The 22378-nt window shown below is 41.4% G+C and overlaps 1 protein-coding gene across 3 annotated transcripts in view; it reads right to left on the minus strand.

The window, feature by feature from the left end:
• LOC122815560 (carbohydrate sulfotransferase 1-like) overlaps positions 1-22378 on the minus strand; it is a 1589425-nt gene that overhangs the window by 416421 nt on the left and 1150626 nt on the right. For 2 of the 3 annotated variants that reach the window (XM_044088150.1, XM_044088151.1), the window contains exon 4: positions 5619-5842. In XM_044088150.1, the coding sequence (XP_043944085.1) occupies positions 5619-5769 (151 nt within the window). In that variant the 5' untranslated portion in view covers positions 5770-5842. Of the gene's footprint in view, positions 1-5618; positions 5843-6130; positions 6205-22378 lie in introns of those variants that run through there. The other variant, XM_044088153.1, reaches the window with a different exon arrangement.

Below are 22378 nucleotides of genomic sequence, written 5' to 3' on the forward strand. Positions count from 1 at the left end.
CGACGGATAGTGCGCTGATTAAATAAAGCACAAAACCAACAGCAAAGTACGTTGTGGTCAGGGCCTAGGCAAGGAATACAGTACAAATGAAACTCCTTATGAGGTATTTGCTTTCCACAAGTACTGCAATTATTACCATTTACTGACATCGGTAAGGAGCAAGAAAAAGTTTCCCCAACGAGGTACTTAGCTTTAGTTGAAGACTTCGGTTCTGAAACTCGAAAATGAAAATTGCAGGAGTCGGCCGACCGACACTTGCGAACTGCTTCTGCTTCGGGCACCGCATGGCAAGAAAGACTGGGGTAATGGCATCAGCTGAATGTTTTATACCCCTGACGACCTGACGTCATGGAAGAAGGGACAGCAACCGACGCAGGACCCAAGACTTTGTTAATCAGTCCAACTGAGGGCTACCTGCAAGCAGATAACCCAAATGTAATGACTGCAACAGTGAAACACGAAGAACATCTAAACTACACAAAGCAGATTTTTACCCACAAGAGGAAACTGCAGCCAAAACACTACTCCTACTTTCTCATTTAGTCAGTACAAAGTTTAACATATAAGCCTAACAATTCAGAATTCGAAAAATCAAAGATACAGAAGCATATACCGTTTCCCCAAAGTTATCAACACCTTTGCCATCCTCGTCAAAGGAAGGTTCAGAATTAACAAGATGCTTGGCAGCAAATGGATTAAATTAAAGTTATGTACTCACCATAACAAGGCATCTGTGTTGTCCCTCAGAGGTAGAGGAGGGAGTTCCAATGGAAGAGGCTGGCCTTGTGGCAGGGAGGTCTACAAAATTAGAACTTCCGAGATTCCTTTCTTTATAGACCCTTTCAGCACTTCTGAAGTGTTGTCTGACTGTTTGCCTCTGGCGGCAGTCAGGATACTCTTGTCCTTGCACCCAGATGCCTGGGCTTCTATAACAAAAGATTCCTGGGTGCTAAAATTAATATCCAGAGGTTACTTTATGCCATTTTTTCCAAACCCCCCCCCCCAAAAAGAAACAAGCTTCCTCATGTTCCACCAAGTCAAAGAGAAGCTGAAGCTCAAGAAATTCCGAAGCTGTTAGACAAAAGAATCATCCAGAAGGTCCCATCAGACCAGAGAGGATTCAGAACTTACTTGAGGTTCTTTTTAGTGCCAGAAAAGACAAGGGACCTGAAACCAATTTTGGATCTCAGCAACCTGAACCAATTTGTGGAGAAGTCAAAGTTCCTTCTACCTCTTTTACACAAGGACGATTGGATGCGCTCAATCGATCTTCAGGATGCATACTATCATATAAAAATAGACAAATGATCCAGAAGACATTTGTGCTTTCATCTGGGAGCCAGTCACTATCAAGTCACAGCCCTGACTTTTGGATTCACTTCAGCTCCCAGAGCTTTTACCAAATGTATGGCAATGGTAGCAGCTCACTTGAGACTGGAAGGATTCTGGGTGTTTGCATTCTTAGATGATTGGCTCCTCACCTCTCCAATCAAGCACCTTCTAGAACAGACCAGGGACTATTTACTTCAAATTTAGAAATTCTTTAGAAATTGCAGTCAACATGCCCAAATCAAAGCTTCTACTGGTTCAGACCCTGGAGTTCAATGGGCTCATCTGAATACTATAAGTCAGATTGCCTCCCTACCTCCACACTGTGTGCCCACACTCAAGTCCTAGGTTCAACAAGTCATCTCTCATCCTGCTCCTCCTGCCAGGCTAGTTCTGCAGGCATGGGGTCCATGGCAGCATCTATAGTTTTAGTACCCTTAGCATGTTACTATATGCATGTTCTGCAATGGACTCTAGCTGTTCACTGGTCTACTCTTCGACAGCCTCTTTCTTATCCAGTCAAACTCACTCAGATATACAGAGACTGTCTTCAATGGTGGATCCATTTGAACGAGACTCCCATCACTCGCCTCTTTGGTTTGTCTCCCCCCCGTAGCCACAGTAACTACGGATGCCTCCCAACTGAGGTGGGGGGCATTTTTTGGGAAGGCTAGTCCAAGGTATGTGGTTCTTCCAAGAGACCTATATGTCCAAGAGATGAGAGCAGTCCTTCTCCTGCTGCAGGCCTTTCAAGATGTTCTCCCTCTAAGGACCATTGCGATTCAAACTAACAACATGTCTGTAGTCTGGTATATCAACAAACAAGGCATAAGTCAATCTTACCCCTATGCTGTGAAGCTATGAGAGTGTGGCAATGGGTGATCTCTTCCAACTGCTTTCTAGTGGCAATGCACACTGTGGGGAAATTCAATGCACTAGTGGACATACTCAGCAGGTCCATTTTGATGCTGCAAAAGTGGAGGTCTCTCAATCAATCAGTGGCTGAGGAAATTTTCCATCACTGGGTTCAAACCTGCTGCGTCCTCTTTGCCTCTGTCCACCACAACAAGTGCAGTGGTTATTTTACCCTGATCCCCTCCCCAGGGGGAGTCATTGACAGATGTTCCTAGTCCACATTTGGCCCTCGGGTCTCCTTTACACTTATCCCCCAGAGCCCCTAATTCCAAAGTTCTTACAGAATGCCAGCCTGTTGAAAAGCTCAGCTAACCTCATTACCCCCTTCTGGCCTCACCAAGTGTTGTGCTCCCTTCCTTTGGTCTCATCTTCTTTATCCTCCCTGGATACTGGAACCCAGTCCAGATCTCCTGTCACTTCCCTCAGGGATAAAAACATCACAATATTCCAGCCCTCAAATTAACCGCATGGTTTTTCCAATTCTGTTGATAGCTAGACAGCCCAGGCTCTCTTCCTCAGTTCGTAATATTCTTTTGTCATCGCAGAAATATTCCACTAAGAGGATTTACAAGAGCAAATAGAAATGATTTTCAATTTGGGTCTTGAAAAATGACATTTAGATTCCTTTACTGCCACTACGTCTTCTATTTTAGAGTTTTTAGCTTCTCTTTTTAAATAAGGTGCTAGCTTCTCCACAGTCAAAGTACAGTTGGCAGCCATATCAAACTTTTACTCAGGAGACAATGCTTCTTCCCTAGCTGCTTCCAAATTATGTAAGGCCTTCCTGAAGGGTACCTTCCCACTCAGACTTCCAGTGAAAGATTCGTCAACCCTAGGACTTGACAGTAGTACTGAAAAGTTTGGTTATCTTACGAACCAGTCCTTCTTTCCTACCAAAAATGGCTTCAGAATCAAATATAAAACAAATCATTAACCTAACAGTCTTCTTTTCAAAATTTTCAAACAAAGGAGAGTGCATGCTGCATCTTTTGGATGTGCATAGAGAATCAGAAAAACAGACCAGCTGTTTACCTCTTTTTCACCAAGTCAGCTGGGTTGTCCAATTTCTAAAATTACACCGGCCAAATGGATAACTGACTGCATTTCCTGGATTTACTCTCAGAAAGGCCTCTCCCTACCAAAACCACCTGAGACCCATTCAACTAGATCCATAGCCACCTTATCTGCCTTCTGCTCTACAACTTCCATTGATAATATCTGTGCAGCAGCCACACGGTCTAATGCTCATACGTTTATTACTCATTATAAATTGAACATAATTTCCAGAAACAGAGCTGCCTTTGGTTCAGCAGTTCTTCGGAATATCCTTCTATGAGGGCCACCCATGATTTACATAGCTGGGGACTCTGTCCCATACATTGAGGAAGAATAAAAAGGACAACATCAGATATAAAATGTTACATACACACCATGACTAGGCATCTGTGTTGTCCATTTTAATTCTTCCTCAACTCCCCTCCTTCCTTCCCTCTTCCTGTCATTTTCTGGAGTGACCTGATGGATATTTTTTTTTGGGAACCTATAGATCCAGGTTTGAGCTCTGCTCTAATTTTCTACTCTATACTGAAATCTTTGTGGCAGCAGATTCAACCTGAGGTATGGGATAGACTAGGGCATTATGGGTAGAGGGAGTAGCTCGAGAGTTGGATCTGAAGTCTGTAGAATGCAGCCAAGTCGGATCTGAGGATCGGATCCGTAACTCATACATTCAGGAAGAATGAAAAGGACGACATCAGATCTAAAGCAATAGCTGCTCAGTCAATTCCTTGATTAGTGCATAAAGCCTTGAAAGAATGAGGAACATTGTACATTCTCTAGGCTTTCTTAGGGTTGGCTTTCAAGGAAACAGGCTGGGACAAACTCATCCTCCATTGCTGACAGCACTGCTGGTGAGTGGGTGAGGGTTCTGGAATTTCCAGTTGTAGCAAGTCATATTTTCTAAGGGGCTGAGAAACTACAGTCTTCTTCCACTGAAAACAATGATTCATTCTGGAAATAGTTTCAGACAGGGACTTTCAAATACCGCATGATCCTCAGATTTGAATGAGAAACCGGAGGAGAAAAGACTGCATAATTCCCTTCACATTTTTCTAAAGATTCCAAATTTTGAACCTTGTCAAGAAAAGAAGAATACCTTTTTCTTTTATAAGAAACCACCTTACAAGAAGGGTCAAGAGCCTGCATAAGACCCTGAACCAACCCAATAAATTATTCCTGTCCAGAGAAACTGAAACAGGAGAAGATAAATGTTTAGTTTTCTGTCTATTTTTAACAGGAAATTTTGGGCAAACAGACCTAGTATTGCCAGCAATAGCTTAGGAACTACATTCTGGCTAAGTACAGGCACATTCCCTGCCCCTACTCCTATGACTGGCAAGAGTGGTTCTCCCTTGCTCAATAAGGGGACTTCAACAGCCAAGAAGGATATGCTAACCACCACTCCATGATGGATATATGGACAATACCAGAGAGACCAAAAGAAAAAGATGAGTGGTCTGAGGAACTGGCTTTGGTGACAGCAGAGTCACCCTCTTGTGGCTGTTGCAAATTACCAGCCTGCTGTTTAGTTATCTTTTTCTTTTTGTGGCTGGAAGAATATCCAACCAAGGGACTGGTAATTTTTTCTATTGTCAAGCTGAAAAAGGTGTTTGTTTCCTATGGAAACGTAAAACAATAATCAGTAAAAAAGGAAAGTAGCGAAAAGGAACACCTCCCCCCAAAAAAACACAGTGAAAAGGACTTTAAACACTTTCCCCAGTCTCGATAAGTACAATAAACACAAATTCTCCACAGAAAAAGCATTTAAGCAACTTTAAACATCTTTTTTTCACCACAAAAGTAAAAAAAGTGGGCTCCTATTTAAAAGTACATAAAAGTCATAAGACGGTAAAGGAAAGTACTTCCTAGTTTAAAAATACTTGTCTTTCATAAAAAGTAACTTTAAGTTTCCACAAAAGGAATTTATATATCTGGCAATGGAGCAGCGTTAGTTGACCGCTGATCCTCAAAAGCCAGCAGAAGAGTGCTCTTCTCGGCTGCAAGAAAGCTTTGAAGGGCTTGGTGTCCAAACCTGTCTTTTAATCAGCTCAGCTCAAGTTGAAGAATGGTATGGGGCATGGAAAATGTCCTGAAGCTTGGAAGCTGGCCGGCTGTTATAAACTATGCAGGATATAACGCATATAGTTTAGGATACTAACTGCAGCAGTGATCAAGATAAATAACATCACAAAATACAAAATCTATCTTATTAAACAGGCATAGTAGATTACTGTCTTTTTTGTGGTGTAGGTAGATAACATTGTAACCATACATGTACTGCAAAACACAAATACTAAAATTTTACAGATACTCACCTTTGAGGTCCCTATGCTGGCAATGACCATCTTCTCCCATCCCCTGACAGGGACGGATGAACATGGGCTTCAGGGACATAATGGCAGTATACTGGATTCCTAGATAAGCACACAGTAGCAGTATAACAATCTTCCAGGAACACTCCATCATTCACATAGCTTCAGAGATATGGATGTGCGGTTTTCACCTCTTCTTCTAACAAAGATGAAAGAGTTTCTTCAATCTATGCGAAGGAAAACAAGGACAACACTGACCCTCACTGCAAAGCATCCAGGGAATTATTCTAATTTCACATAAAAAGTAACAACCAATTCAGAGACTTATATTTAAAACAATCTGTATTGCAATTACATCATTGTATACTAAAGATCTAGCAGTAAAGATAACAAGACTGCCTCTTAAGAAATCTTGACTTGAGTGGCATAGAATGCTGAAGGGCTATGTGCCTTAACTCATTTTCAAGCTGGACAATTATGTCTACCTAAGAGGACAATCAATTTCCATAAATTACCTTGGTACTGATGATGAACAAGAGTGAAATCAACTGCTTCTGGACTGTGCTCCTCTTCCTTGGTGGTGTATCTTTTTTTCTTTAAATTATCTTTATATTTGCTTAGGGAATGATTAGCAGGTGCAGGAGACGGAAGAGGAAAACAGACAGATCGAGTAAGATTGCATTACATTTGATCGATATACATAAGAAATATCAATATATATTTAAAAAATTATTTTTAATGGTAAATGGATACGCTGATTGTGTTTATATTGTGGTGCTGCACATTCTAGTATTTTGTAATCCATTTTACAGTAATGAGCTCAGATAAAAAATTATGAATGAAAAACCATATTATATTTAAGTTCAAACTATTTGCCTTCAGTAACCACTAATCTTCTTGCAGGTCAACTACAAATACATTGACTAGATTCTATTTTACTTTATAGACAACATTTGTTTATCTATAAACTTGCTTGGATGATGCAATCCAGAGTATACTTTAAAGACAGACAGGGAGAGACCGAAATGTAATAATAAATGTTTGAATGATGACTGCAATAGTAGCCTTAGCTATATGGTGGTTATATCCTGCCAAGGATATAACAACTGGCAAAATTCCAAAGCTTCAGGACTCTTTCCACACACTGAAACCATCAGGCAGTTTGAGCTGAGAGGCATAAAACACAGGTTTGTGTATCAAGCACTTCAGAGCTTTCAAGCCAACTGAGAGAGGGAGGTTGAGCCCTGAGAGAACATAACTAGGAGTGAAAACATAGACATACATGTACACACACCCTGGCAAATACAAAAAAAACAAAAAGGGGGAAGGAAAGAGGAATGGCTACTGCAGTAGTGATCATACAAACATCTACTTCTTCTTCTTCTTCCTTTTCCCGGTTAGGGTCGCCACAGCGGATCACCTGTCCACTCATGATTGGCAGTGGAGTTTTATTTTGTCGAGTTGCCAGCTTGGTGCCCAACTTTCCACAGAAGGCACACACATGCACGCTAGGGCCAATTTAGAGTGTCCAATCCACCTACAGCATGTCTTTGGAATGTGGGAGGAAACTGGAGCACCCGGCGGAAACCCACGCGACCACAGGGAGGACATGCAGACTCCACACAGAAGGCAACCCAGCCGAGGATCGAACCAGAGAACCTCTTGCTGTGAGGTGGCAATGCTAACTGCTGCACCACCGTGGCCGCCCCCATACAAACATCTACTGTTTCGGTAAATTTACTTACACATGACATGTGTACTAAGTTCATCATACTGATCACTGGTGCAGCAACTTTATCTATATGGGTAGATTACCGTAGCTTACAACATTTGGGAGGTAGAAGGGGAAGGGTCCAAGAGCCCCTGAGGAATGGTCCTAGCAAAGGCTGATCTAAACCTGGAGAAGGAATCAAGCTTGTAGTGCTTTGTACAATTATGTATAGAGGACCAAGGTTAGCAACTCAAGAATTTAACCATTTCCAAAAAGCCATAGATGAAGCCAAGGCCCTGGTACAGTGGACCTTGACCCTACCAGGAATAGTTGTGTTATGGTGAGAATAGCAAAAGTTAATAGCCCATGGCAACCATTTGGAAATTTCTTCTATTTTCCTTCACAAAAAATGAACAAGTGATCCAAACATCTGAAAGATTTAGTTCTGTCAAAATAGTACCTGAGTTGACTGTGGACATCCAAGGTGTGAAGTGTCCTTTCTTCCTCATTTTTAAGTTTAGGAAAGGAAATGGGGAGATAGACTGTTTGACAAAGTAAGCTCAGACACCACTTTAGGCATAAAAGATGGATTAGTTCTCAAAGAAACCCGGTTTCTGTGGATAATGAGATAGGGTTGACTTGCCATAAGAGCTTGCAACTCGGATACTCCTTTTGCAGAGGTCAGAACAATCAGTAAAACAGTTTTCCATGTTACGAACCTCAGGTTGGCCAGATAAGCTGGTTCAAATGGAGCTAGTATTAACTTCTCTAACACAAAATTTAGATCCCAAGAACAGGATACTGGCTTTCTTGGAGACCTCTTATGCAAAACCCTTTCAAAAACATTTTGACCTCTGACTGCACTGAAAGAGAAGGATCCAATGAGAGACATGCTGAAATGGCTGATAAATGAACTTTGATGGAGGAGTAAGAAAGACCATAGTATAATAACTAGCCTTGAATAGGTGCTGGTTATGTTTCTGGCACAAACTAGAAAACCTTTTCTATTTGCTAGTAACAGGCTTTCTTGCCTCCATTAGTATCTGATGCACATCCTCAGCAAACAAGTGCCTAAAAAGAATTAAGGCTCTATCATCTAAGCAGTCAGCTGAAGTTGATTGGGGACGGGGTTTTTAAAGATTCTTGTTCTTGCCATTCTGTAAGGAAGCTTATGGTAATTGCCCTTAGCCATTTCCAGAAGAAGGGAGAACCAGTGTTGTATGTGATAGAAGGGGAGTCAACACAATGATCTTTGAGGATTCCTTCTGAATATTTAGAACTACTCTGGATATCAGTGGAAAAGGTAGAAAAGCATGCAGAAACAGTCCGGTCCAAGGAAAGGAAAAGGCATCTGCCTTCCAGGCTATCTTGCATGGCGTCTGGAGCAGAATTTTGCCAGCTGATTGTGCAGAGAAGAGGCAAAGAGGCCTACTTAAGGAATGCCCCATAGATGGATCAAATCTTGGAAGACCTCCTGATCTAATTTCCATTCATGAGTGTCTATCCTTGTCAGCTTGTCTGCTACACAATTCTGCACTGACAAAATGCAGTATGCCCCTAGAGAGAGAGAGAGAGACTGTGCTGTGAAGCTATATCCCAAGCTATGATGGCTAGTCTGCAATAGCATGAAGAGGTCGAGAGGAACAAAAATGATTCAGAGAGTTCAGTGCCTTGATCAGGGCAAACACCTATTTTACATTTATGTGATAATGTCTTTCCTTGGTGTCCCATACACCTTGCACTTTTATCCCTTCTGAAATAGCTCCCCAAGCAAACTCCAAAGAGTCTGTGGTGGCTGACTGCTTTAGAGCACGGAGTGGGGAAGGGATGGGGGTGAGTGATCTGTATTTAGGGAAATTTGCTTTCGCCACCAAATGTTTTCTCTTCTGACAAACCCCAGAACTGGAATTTGAAAGGATAATGGGTATTGGTGCTCGGACCAAAGAAACTTTAAATACTATTGTATCTTTCTCATGTGGAGTCTTGCCAGGGGTATCATTAAAAATCATAGATGCTATGAGACCCAAAACATGAGGTACTGCCTCACAGTGACCAAAGACTGAGTAGAAAACTCAGAAATAGAACTAGATATAGATCTATTTTTTTTTCCTGTGGAAGAAGAGCTCTTTGAACTGAAGCATCAAACAGACACCCAAGGAACACAATTCTGTGTAAAGTAATCACAAAAGACTTCTTCATGAAATCCCTCCTTCTGTAAGATATTTCTTACCTCAGTGAGATATTCCTGACACTTTGAAAACAACTCTGCAAAGATAAGCAGATTGTCTAAATATGCAAACATATGGACAGCCTGTAGCCTGCGAAGAAATATAACTTGAACTAGACACTCCTGGTACAGTGGACAGTCATGGTAGGGAACTGATAATATGAACCAGACTCGTAAAACCTTAAGAATCACCTTAAGTCTGGATGAATTGTGATGTGATGTTAGGCATCTTTTAAATCAAGTGTTACCAGGAAACATAAATGAAGAAGAAAGGGCAACAAACTGTGAAGAGACAGCATTTTGAACTTGGGCACTATCCCAAACAAGTTTAAATAAGAAAGATCCAGAACTGGTCGCCACACATTTTTTTTCTTTGGCATTAAAAACATTGAATAAAAACCTTTCCCAACCTGGGAAAGAGGAACTGGCTCTATCACTCTCTGAGACAGCAAGTGTTGAAGGACAAGGGAAATAGAGGAGTCTGGTCTGGTTGGTGAGGAATTAACTGCTGGAAAGAAGGAATTTCCTCCCACTGCCATCTATAACCTTGACGTATGATCTTCAGAACCCAACTGTCTGAAACTATCTATTACCAAAGAGAAAATGGAGATTCAGACATTCTGACTTTCTGGAATGGAAAAGGAGCTGCCAAAGTGTGGTGGAGGGAATGACAAGGTCCCTTAAATAGTTAGTTCAGATTTGTTTGACTATCCCTGGTATTGGGGGGTTCCTGCATTCTTTTTGGAATCCCCCTGCTATTTCTTATTAAACATGTTTACACACATTTTGCTGAGACTGTTTATTTTGTTTCTTGCCAAAATTGGATGAAAGATTAAAGAATCCCTTAGAAAATGTGGAAAAGAAGGGCTGAAAAATCTCAAAGAGTCCCTGCATCACCTTACCCTTTTCATCACACTTTTTGATAATCTGTGCAGCAGAGGGACACAAAACTAAATATCCAAATGAGAATTAAAGATCTCATTCTTCATATCATCTGGGAGGTTCTGGGAATGCAGCCAAGCAAACCCCTTCAAAACAGTACCAGTGGCCATAGCCCTAGAAGACTATCAATACAATCATATATACACTGTAACAAATGAGTTGTGATCTGCAAAATGGAAGAAATTAAACCATTTAAAGTAGATTTTTTCCCCCACAAGACAATAAAAGAAGTTATGTACTCACCATAACATTCCATCTGTGTTGTCCGTTTTCATTCTTCCTCAACTGTTGGGTTCGGATCAGAACCTTGGATCCAACTCGGCCATTACTAAAGCTTGTGGCAAACAAAAAAGCTCTTGAGCTTCTCCTTTACTCATAATGCACCAAGCCCTAACATATCTCATATCTTGTTTGCTGATTTTTCCAGAAGTAGTATCTATTAACATGCAGCGGTGGTAAGGCAGTAGCGTTGTTACCTCACAGCAAGAGGTTCTCCCGTTCGATTCTCGGCTTGGCTTGGGAGTGCCTTCTGTGTGGAGTCTGCATGTCCTCCCCGCATTTGGGTAGTATTACAGATAAAAACATAATTGTCTGTGAACATCCAATAAATGCAACATATACTCAACTTTGTTTGCAAATTTAGGAAAGAATGCTGGGAAATTAATGGACTGATTGACACTGGATTCTGACACCACCTTGGGAAGGAAGGATGCATTGGTTCGTAATGTAACCCTATCCTTACGAAAAATCAAGTATGGAGGTTTTGAAGACAAGACTTGAAGTTCTGAAATTCTTTTAGCTGAGGTAATGGCTAGTAGAAAGACAGTTTTCCAAGTGAGAAACTTAAGGTCACATTTAGCTGCTGGTCTAAAGGAAGAATGTATTAATGCTTGCAGTTTCAAGTTCAGATCTCATGGTCCAAAGGGAGAATGTATTAATGCTTGCAGTTTCAAGTTCAGATCTCATGGGGGAGTAGGGTATTTAAACGGTGGTCTCAAAAGTAGAGTGTCTCTCAAGAATGCTTTGCAAAGTTTACAAGAGGTCACAGAAGAGCCTTCAAATCTAATATGAAAATTAGATATTGCTGCTAACTGAACCTTAGCAGTAGAGGAGCTTGCCCCCTCTTTAAAGAGTAAAGCTAAAAATTTGAGTATATTATATACTGGAGCTGAAAATGGATCAACATGATTTTGGTGTGCCCAGTAAACAAATCTTTTCCATTTACTTGTATAGCGTTTTTGTGTCGAAGGTTTATGGGAAGATAAAATGATATAGCAGACAGAGGAAGAGAGCATTGGTTTTCTGGCTATGAATGGAATTGGAGAAACCAGGCTGTATGCTTGAGGTTTAAGATGTCTGAGTGAATCATGCCTGTTGGGTGTAACAGGAGGTGTGGAATCGGATCCAGAATTCAAGGCTGGTGAAGTAGATAAGGCCATAGGACATGAAACCGAGGCCAGTAAGGTGCAATGAGCATGACTTTACTCTTCAACCTGGCAGCTTTCTGTAGACATTTTGGAACTAATGGAATTGGCGGGTAGGCATAAAGCAGACCGGGAGACCAATCCTGAAGTAGAACATCCCTTAGTGATTTCTCCGGTGGAGGGAATAGAGCAAAGTAGCTGCTGCATTTGTTGTTTAGGGGAGAAGCACAACAAGACTGCAGCAAGGCTGGCCCCACTGATGAAAGATCATTTCTAGGTTCATAGGTTCATACTAGGCTATCTGCCCAAGGGCATTTATAAGCCTAGCCCATAGTTATGTGGCTTTCGCCACCCCTTTAGTTTGAATAAAAACTATGCCTATCATTTTTCTGTGCCTCTGTCAAGCAGTGACACTGAAGTAATCCCTGGGGTATATCTGCGATCTCCCATCCATTGGTCAAGATTCCTCTTGAACAAGGCCAGCGAGGTGCTCTGCCTCACATGTACCGGGATTTTGTTCCACAGCATAGGGAGTCTCTGGGTGATGAATCTGTCCCTCCAGCACGTTCTATTTATAACCGTGTCAAGGTTTAAGTCTCCGCCCTTGTGGTTCTGAGGGATCTAGATTTTTGAGGTGAAGCATATTCATCAAATCTGGGTTTGACATGGCCTTATATGTCAGGCACAGGTCACCTCTGAGCAAGCGGTATGAGACTGAATAAAGCTGGAGTTCTTTCAGTCGGGCAGCATAAGACATATTTTTGAGACCCTTTATCCTTTTGGTGAGGAACTTTTGGGGCCTTTCAAGCTGCATCAGGTGTCTGGTCAGATACATTCGAATGGGGCATTGTACTCAATCATAGGTCTAATGAGTGATGAGTACAGGGGACGATGACCTCCCTTGATCTAGATGTGAATCCCTTCATGATCAGGTGGGCGATATAGAAGGTTTTCCTAACTACTTTAGCAACATGAGTGTCAAAGCGAAGACTACTGTCAACTTGGGTCCCCAGATCCCTGATGACTTTTTCTGTGCTCAGTGGATTGTCACCTATATGGTAGCTAGGGGTAACCTTGTTTTTCCCGAAGGGTATGACTATGCATTTTTGGCGTTTAACTTCAGGCCATGGCTCTGGCACCAGTTATCCGTTTCTGTGAGGCCCTTCTGGAGGATATCTGTGTCAGATGTGTTTTCGACTATGGCCCAGTTTGCAGTCATCTGCAAACTTTGTCAGCCATAACCCTCCTGTGTTTGCTTGTACTTCAGAAAAGTAGATGCCGAACAAGAGTGGACCCAGGACTGAGCCCTGTGGGACACCACTTGTGACAGGCTTTGAGTCTGACATGGCTCCAGCAACTCTGACCCTGTGGGTTCTGTCGCTAGCCAGTTTGCAACCCATCTTGTGATGTATGGGTTTACATTCAAGCTGATGAGTTTTTCGATGATACCTGAGTGGGGTATTGTGTCGAAGGCCTTTGCCAGGTCGAGGTAGGCTGTATGGACTGCCTTTCCCTCATCAATGGCCTTGGTGACTGTCTCGAAAAGTCAACCAAGTTTAAGAGGCAGGATCTGCCTTTGACAAAGCCAAACTGGGTTGGATCCAAAGTCTGCAAGTTCCTATGTCTTTATTTATGAGTTCCATTATGATCCTCTCCATGGCTTTGCAGATAAGGCTTGTCAAGCTAATGGGGCGGTAATTTCCAGGGTCTGTGGAGGCACCGCCCTTATGAAGTGGGACCACAGTCGCCGTGCGCCACTCCTTGGGTACGTATCCAGAGGTGAGGCTAAGATTAAACAGCTGTCCTAACTGTGGGTTTAATTCCTCGTTGAGTTCATGAAGCACACAGCCGGGGACACCATCCGGTCCCATGGATGCTGTGTTTTTTGCCTTAGTGAGGGCAGTTCTCACCTGGGCGTTGGAGATGTTTGGGGGGCTACAATCCTCTGGAATAGATATCTCTCCTTTTGGGGGGAAGGGGGGGGAGAAGTTTGCACTGAACCTGTCAGCCAGTATGTTAGCAATGTGTGTAGGTTCAGTAATTTTCACATCATTTTGAACTAATTCTGAGCATATCTGGGAGTTTCCTCCTAGGTTTCTAACATAGCTAAAGAAGGCCTTATGATTGTCTTTAGAGTCCTTGGCGATTTTTCTCTCAAAATTTGCCTTGGATAACTTTCTGACTTTCTGTCACTTTCTTGTTGAGAGACCACTCATGAGGTAGAAGAATGGACCTGCTGAATTTGTCTGCTATCACACTGGACTTCCCCAGAATGCACATTGCTATGAGAAACCAGTTGGATGAGATCACCCTTTGTCACACTCTGAGTGCTTCTAAACTCAAGGGATATGATTTGGTCCCTCCATCTTTGTTGATGTACCAAACTACTGACATATTGTCTGTTTGATTAGCAATTGTCCCTAAAGGGAGAGCACTCTGGAGGTCCTGCAATGCTAAGAGCAAGCACTGTTCTCATCTCTAGGACATTTACATGCAAGTTGGCCTCTTTGAGGGAACAAGTGCCTTGGACTGTTTTCCCCAGAAAGTGCCCGCAACTGGGAAGTGTTCATGGTCACTATGGCCTTAAGCTGAGGGGGGATGAATGGACTGCCCTGTGGAACCTGATCTTGATTCAATCCACCACCTGAGATTTCTCTTGCATGCCTGAGTGATTCTTATTTGTGCTGACATGTGTTGGTAAAGAATTGACCACTGTGTTGCTAACAACCACTGAATAATTATCATATGAAATCTGGCTAGAGGTACTAAGTTTATTGCCACTGAAAACGATCCTAGAGCTTGAAGGACCGAGCAGACTGAAATCTTGGTACTTCAAATTATTTTTCTGACCTGTAATCTGACAGTTTGTACTTCTGAGAGAGGAAGAGAAGCTATCACTGACTTCATTTTGAAAACTGCTCCTATGAATTCCAAAATTTAAGTTTGTTTTAGATGAGACTTGTAATTTATGGATGAGAGCAAATCGGGAGCACCTGATTTCTTGCCCTTATTAACAGATGCCTGGTTAGGGCAGTAATAAGCCAGTTATCTAGATATGGAAACACCTGGAATCCCTGCAGTCTCAAGTGAGCTGCTATTACTACCATACAGTTGGCAAACACCCTGGGGGCTGTGGTGAGGCCAGAGGGCAGAGCTCTGAAGTGGTAGTGACTGGCTGCCAGCTGAAAGTGTAAATACTTTCTGGATTGTCTGTTTATCTTTATGTGATAGCACGCATCCTGAAGGTCTACTGAGGATGTCCAGTCATCTTTGCACAGAAAAGGGAGAATGGACTGAAGAGTGACATCCAAAACTTTGTGTATCAAACTGACTTCTTCAAGTTGCTGAGATCCAAAATAGGTCTCCAGTCCCCTGTTTTCTTTGGAACTAAAAAGAATCATGAATACATTCAGGACTTTATCTGGTCTGGAGGGACCTCTTGGACGACTCTTTCTTCTAGCAGCTTTTGTATTTGTATTACTGCTTCTTTCTTCTGACTAGGTTGAACATCGGGAATTTTTCGTAGAGTTGGGGGTGGAAGGGAAAAGGGTATTATATAACCTCAGGAAATAATCCTCTGCACCCAGGTATCTTTTGTTATGTCTAGCCAGGCTCTCAGGTGCAAGGATAGTCAACTACCGATTGCCTCCAGAGGTGGACATTTGGGTTTCCATTCAGGAGCACTGGTAGGGTCTGTAAGAGAAAGAATCTCTGGACCCCTGGTTTTGTGGGCCTTCTCTGCCACGGGGGCATCGTTGTCCATTAGAGTTCCACCCTCTGCCCCTAGCGGAACTTTCTCCATGTGAGTCCTGGAAAGGACCCTGAGACTTCCTGAACCACATCTTTTGACCACTTCTTTGATCCCTAGAAAAGGATCTTTGATGGGATGGAAAACATATGCCCACTGCAGAAAGGATCTTTCCATCCTTCCCACACCTGGATAATGTGCCCTTCATTTTAGGGCCAAACAAAGAAGTGGCTTCAAAAGGAGCACTGACAAACTAGGACTTGAAAGGGTCCTCAAGATCACATAGACACATCCAGGCATGCCTCCTACTGGATATACCTGAACCCACTGCACTTGAGGTGACTTTAGCTGCATGTGAAATAAGCCTCATGGATATATTTGAGATAGTCTGGAGGGTAGCCAACTGATAAGCCACTTATGATTGGGCCTCAACAATCCCTGAAAGGGAAGTTGAAATTTCTTTGAACAAATCCCTTTGCAACCTAGTAAAATGCGCCAAATAGTTCAGTGACCTAAGAGCAAAGGTCACTGAAATGTAGACATGTTTCCCAAACCTGTCTACTGCCCTAGACTCCCTGTTAGGAAAATGAGCAGAGCAACTCTGTTCAGTAGATTCCACCTTGGTGGCCACCACTACAACCATGGCATCCACAGGTACCCCTTTTGCCCAAAATTCCTTCCCTGCAGAAGGATCTAAAATCCTATATGGCCTTTTGGGTATTGGTTCAACTGCATCAGGCTCCTTCCATGCCTGCCAAGAGACCAAATCAATGAGCTCACTGGTAAGCACCAAAGGCCTTCAGGAATACTAGCTCCTCAGGTGAGGGGTTGCTGCAGGTCCAACAACCTCTCTGTTTTAGGATCTTAAGGATGTCTCCAAATGAGACATCTTCTGGAGGTGATCGTGGGGACCCTTCACCCTCATCAAAGTCTATATCCTCAGTGATTGACTCTTGTGGAAAGTCCAAGTGCCTCATCTTGCACTTTCTCTTCCTAGGGACTTCCTTGGTGGGATGTTCCAGGAAAGTTTCAGAACAGACTATGAAACCATGCTGGGTAGACTGGAGGTCTTGAGCTCTCTTTCCCTGTGGATGATGAGGCTCCAACTGCAGAGACATCTGGCAGTTAGAGTGAAGATCTGAGGGGGTTGACTCCATCAATCCCGTCAGAGTAGAAAACACCCTCTTCACAACCTTGAAGGGAGACTGCCCTGGATAAAGAGAAGACTTCAGCACCAAGAAGGCAGACTTCTGGACCACTGTCTCCTCCCACCCCGAAAGCAATCTCTCCGAGGAGGAAGTCACTGCCAAGTTATCCAATGCCGAAGCACTAAGGCACAGGCACAGCTCCAAGACCTTCTGAGTTGATCCCAGGGCCTTGGATCTGAGAAGGAAGCTTCAACTCTGAGAGTCCTTTGGATCCGAAGATGTCAGAATGAGGGTACAGAGAGCTAGCCTCTGATTCAACGATAGGGCTATCTTCTGATGCAAGCCAGACAGACATGGAAGGCTCAGATCCAGGGACTCTGGAGCAACCAAAGGGATCAGAGAAGGAGTCTAAGATGGTGGTGTGGTGGAACGATGGACCGTCAGACCCGAAGTGGTTGGAGCTGATAAGACACCCATCTGAATCTGCACCGAGAGAAACTTCCTCATCATCCTATTCAAATCTTTTTCAGTCAAACTTCTGTATGAATGAGACGAGGCTAGGGATGGTGACTTAGTATGGTGCCTTTCCATAAAGGAAGATGGGATCCTGGAAGGAAATGGATCAACAGATGGAGAATAACGAGTCCTAGGCAATACAATAGGATCCGACACAGTTGGCTCCGAATATTTTTTGGTTGGCTCTGAGGACATCAGATCCGTAAACCTCTTTTTCTTTGGATTCGAGGGGAAGAGGTTTGAGACATCCTCAAATCTGAATTAGTCCTCTTCCTGGACATCTCCAAGGATAGAGTTGAGGAAGCAGAAGCAACAGGAGATTTCACTTCCTTGTACTTAAGCTTGGGGGACTAAGCCCCTGCAACAGCTTCTCTGAAAGATGAAGGCAAAAAGAAGTTATGTCTTACTATAACATTCCATCTGTGTTGTCAATCTTCCCATATCCTTGTATGTGGGTTCGGTTCCGTAACTTGAAACCAACTTACACATTATTCCACCTTGTGCCTTCCAAAAACTCTCGAGCTCAGCACGTATGTTTTGGTGGGAGGATTTGAAATTCTGTATTATCGTTTAGTAAGTCACATGATTTAAAAACAGGCTTTTTAAATGACTGTGTGTGCGCAGGTTCCAGCCACAGCCAAAGTGGTTTGTGTTTTACTTGTCTTTGGTTTTCTTAATTTAAGTTTAGTTTATGGCTCCCATGGCGGCCAAGGAAGGAACAATGACACAGTCTCTTTTCAGTCCACCTACCAGTAATGAGGAGCTGAGTGATAAAGTCAGAAATCTAACCCTCCTTTTACAAGAACTAACACAACGGGTAGAAGGTTTAACCCAGTGTGTTAATAGTTTGCAAATTCAACCACAGCAGACTATCATTCACTAGCCTATTAATCATGTTAGAGAAGTAAACTCGGACTTCCATACAAATCAATGGAGTGAGTTTTCTGGAAATATGGAACTTAATCCCTTCCTAACAGGGAGACAATTGGATGAATTATTATTTATTCCAGGTGGAACCCCCATAACCCAACCTACAATTTAGGAAAACAACAGATCCCAACGAGGTATGTTTTAAACAAGGGAGAAGTCCCAAATGTCTAGGGTCATGAGGGCCTTAATAATGTAACAGAGTAACCACAGACTACATTTCAGTACCAGGTTGACCCTCAAGTTTTAAATGATTGGTTGAAATGCTGCTTCAGTTTTAACACTGAACTACCAATTACACCTATAGATGAGAAGGGATTAAGCTATATGCTGGATGAGTTTGAGTACAAACTGATGAAATATAGTAAACCCCAATTGGAGAATACATATTTTTTTTGAATGTCTTAAGAACAAACAAGTTCCTAGAGGCGTGCAATCATGGAAATAATCCAATGGCCTCGAGGAGAATTCTGCACTACATTGGGAATTATTACAACCTTTTGACTAACAGGGTTGCAAACTTCTTCAGATATTTATAAAACATAATACAAGGCAAATAGAATCTCTAACTAATGAGCTATCCAACTTGGATAACATCATAAGGAGGGACAAAGGTTATGGGGCATTTAAAGATGAACATCAGAGAATATTTAACAATATGGACCAACTCTTGAACAAATTAAGGAACAATAAAAGTAAGAAGATTTATAAAGATAAAAAAAGAGTACACTAACAGGGCAGCATATCCTAAACCAACCACGTCACAGAAATGGGGGACAAAATAAAAATAAAATCAGTTTGGTGAAGTGAGCAGTAACCAGCAAAATGTGCAGGAAGAGGAGAGTAGTCATTGTGAAACACTCCGGGCTGAACAGCCCATATGAACTCCAAAGTATAACCAGGAGAACTACCCCCCTCTGAGATGTTCGTATATGATAAAGGAGAAAACTCAGAGGGATTTAAGGAACAGTCAACAGAGCAACCAACCCCATGGGCAGGATTTTTACACACCCTCCAGGAGGAACCAACAAGAAAATCCAAATCAGACACAGCTGAATTTTACCATCTGATCGAAGGGCAATCAGAGGAACTGGAGAAATTGGTGACCGAACTAAGAGACAATTTAGGAAGAAGCTCACCAGTACTTTTGGAAAATGAGTTTCCCAGGGTAGTCAAAAATTATGAGGGGGACTTTAAAGTGTATAATTTTTCTAATACACAGATTGTGGAGACATTAAGTAAAGGACTTACTTTTGTACCTTCAAGGAATGCTAGTTTGGCTAATAATATTATTGATTTGAAGTTATTTATGAAAAAGCTAAACTTCAAAATGATTTTTGAAGGGACTTTACCATCTAGAACTGTAAGTACTAATACTACTAATATTTCTAGTACATTCAATCCACCCCTCCATCCGACTTTATTGTTATATGAAAAAATTTTGTGAATTAGACTTAAAGGAAATGTTTTACATGACAAAGGAGATTTTCACATGACAATTTGAGTAAACAGGGCCATGTGAATATAGACTTTTTGAAACAACAAAAGATTAGAATAATGAAACCAGATAAGGGGGTGGGTTGGTTATAATGGACACACAAGATTATTCTGCTAGAATTAATAGTATTTTACAAATGGATATTTACACTCCTGTCTCGATAAACAAGGTAAATGGAGCATATAGATGGGTGAGCTCGCAGACTGAGAACATGTTTATCGAAAGAAGGATAGATATTGAGGTCTATATCTATTTGAATATGGTCACTCCATTAACACCGGTTATTTTGGAGTCCCCAAAATCCATATAAATATGCCCACCCCCATGAGTCTCACAGTGGACACTAGACAGTCAATAACATAATCATGTGCAAAGTTCCTAGACTCTATACTTAATGAGGAAATGCAAATTTGTAAAGACTCTTGGTCTTTTTTAAAAGCCAGTGATCAGTTGGATTTTGAACAGAATTTTATTTTTCTTACAAGTGACGTGAAATATTTGTATACATCAATACCACAGAATATAGGGGTCGAATGGGTGACAGAATTTTTGAGTGTGAAGAAAATACCCCAAGAGTTTATTAACTTGCACGAAGAGCTATTGGAACTCATAATTAATTTTTTTTTTGAAGGACAGTATTACTTCCAAAAAACTAGAGTAGCGATGGGATCATCATGCAGGGCAACTTTTGCCAACATGGTAATGGTCCTATGTGAGCATAAATTTATTTTTCAGGAGAATGAGATTAACAACGTGATACATTTTTACACCCATTACCTTGACAACATTTTTATTTTATGGAAGGGTGAGGAGGAGAAAATTAGCAGGTTTATTGATTATATAAATAAAACTATGAGCTTTCTATCATTTACATATGAAGTAAATACAGAAGTAGTAGCTTATTTGGATGTCTTATTAACTAAAGATAGGGTCAACAGTATATATATTTCTAAAATTTTCAGGAAGATTACATACTCTAATAGCTTCCTCCATTTTTCTAGTATGCACTCATATTACCAGAAGAAATCAGTTGTAAAGGGCCAGGTAGTAAGAACTGCAAGAATGGTCTCACTCGTGGATGATTTTTTTGGAGGAATGTGACAATTTAATGGGTATGTCCATGAGGAGAGGATACCCAAGGGAATTTCTTATCAATATAATTGAGGAAGCAAAAGTAAAGAGGTACAGGTGCTATTACCAATACAGCCACGCAGTTAAACTTGAGTTGCACTAATATTAGGGTAGAAACCCACTTTATTACTACATTTAATACACAGGTCAACAAAATAAGGAAAAAATTGTGGAAAATGGGGTCCTATTAAATGAGGACAATACTATCAGGGACAAAATGGGTACTAGACCTAAAATGGTTTTCCGCAGGAATATTAATTTTAGGAACATTTTTGAAAGCCTTTATTGTGAAGGGATTAGAACCTTAGGGATGAAAAAAATGTGGCTTTTGTCCATATTGCAAACTGATAGGTACTAGGGAAATGTCCCAGATTAGGGGTAAACAATATAAACTGAAAGGTACTTTTAATTGTGAGTCCAAAGGAGTTGTCTGTTTAGCTTTCTGTCAGAAGTGCCCATGTTTTTACGTGGGCAAAACTGACCAGAAAGTAAAAGAACATATTTATGAACATGAATATGCTATAAGAAAGGAAAGAATGAACAATGCTTTCGCAAAGCATGTAAGGAATAATTAGGGGCATATGTTTAAGAACATGATCGTTGATAGTGTGCATGTTAGTGTGGCGGGGGGGCAAAGACATTGATTTTAGAACGTAAGGAACTGTTCTGGGAAACTTATTACAAGGTAATTCTTGGCCGAGACTGAATGAACTGACATCGATTAACTTTGTTTTGAAAATGAAATCTCTATTGAAGTAGGATTTTCTAAAGAGAAATGTACGTATATGTATAATATATAATTCTTTTACATTAGGTAATGCTTTTTCTATTAGGAATGGGTTAACATATGTGTTTTTATTTGTTTATTGATGCTGAAATATTTTAGAGTTCTTCATTACTGAAGTGCAGTAAATACATTTTGCTTGGAGAGTCTGAAATGTCTGCATTATCGTTTAATAAGTCACATGATTTAAAAACAGGCTTTTAAAATGACTGGTTGGTAGTTTGTTGTTATCTGATGAAGTTCAAATAATATTTGGATGGAATTGTTTATTGAATAAAATTTTTTGATTTTACTTGTGAGCGCAGGTTCCAGCCAAAGCCAAAGTGATTCATGTTTTATTAGTTTGTGTTTTACTCGTTTTTGGTTTCTGAACTGATAATGACTGGCTCCTAGCTGGAAACGCAGAAATCTTCTGGAGCGTTTGTCTGCTTCTATGTGATAATGCACAGCCTGAAGATCTACCAAGCACATCCAATCGTCTTTCCCTAAGAAAGGGAGAATAGACTGAACCGTGACCATCCAAAATTTGGTATTTTGAACTGACTTGTTCAAAGCACTGAGATCCAGAATTGGTCTCCAGTCCCCCGTTTTCTCTGGCACTAAAAAGAATCTTGACTAAACTCCAGACCCTATTTGGTCTGGTGAGACTGTTTGGATGGCACTTTTATCGAGCAGTTTTTGAATTTCTAATACTGCCGCATCCCTGT

This window comes from Protopterus annectens, chromosome 11.part0, assembly GCF_019279795.1.
Source record: "Protopterus annectens isolate FY-2018-M chromosome 11.part0, PAN1.0, whole genome shotgun sequence".
NCBI lineage: Eukaryota > Metazoa > Chordata > Ceratodontiformes > Protopteridae > Protopterus > Protopterus annectens.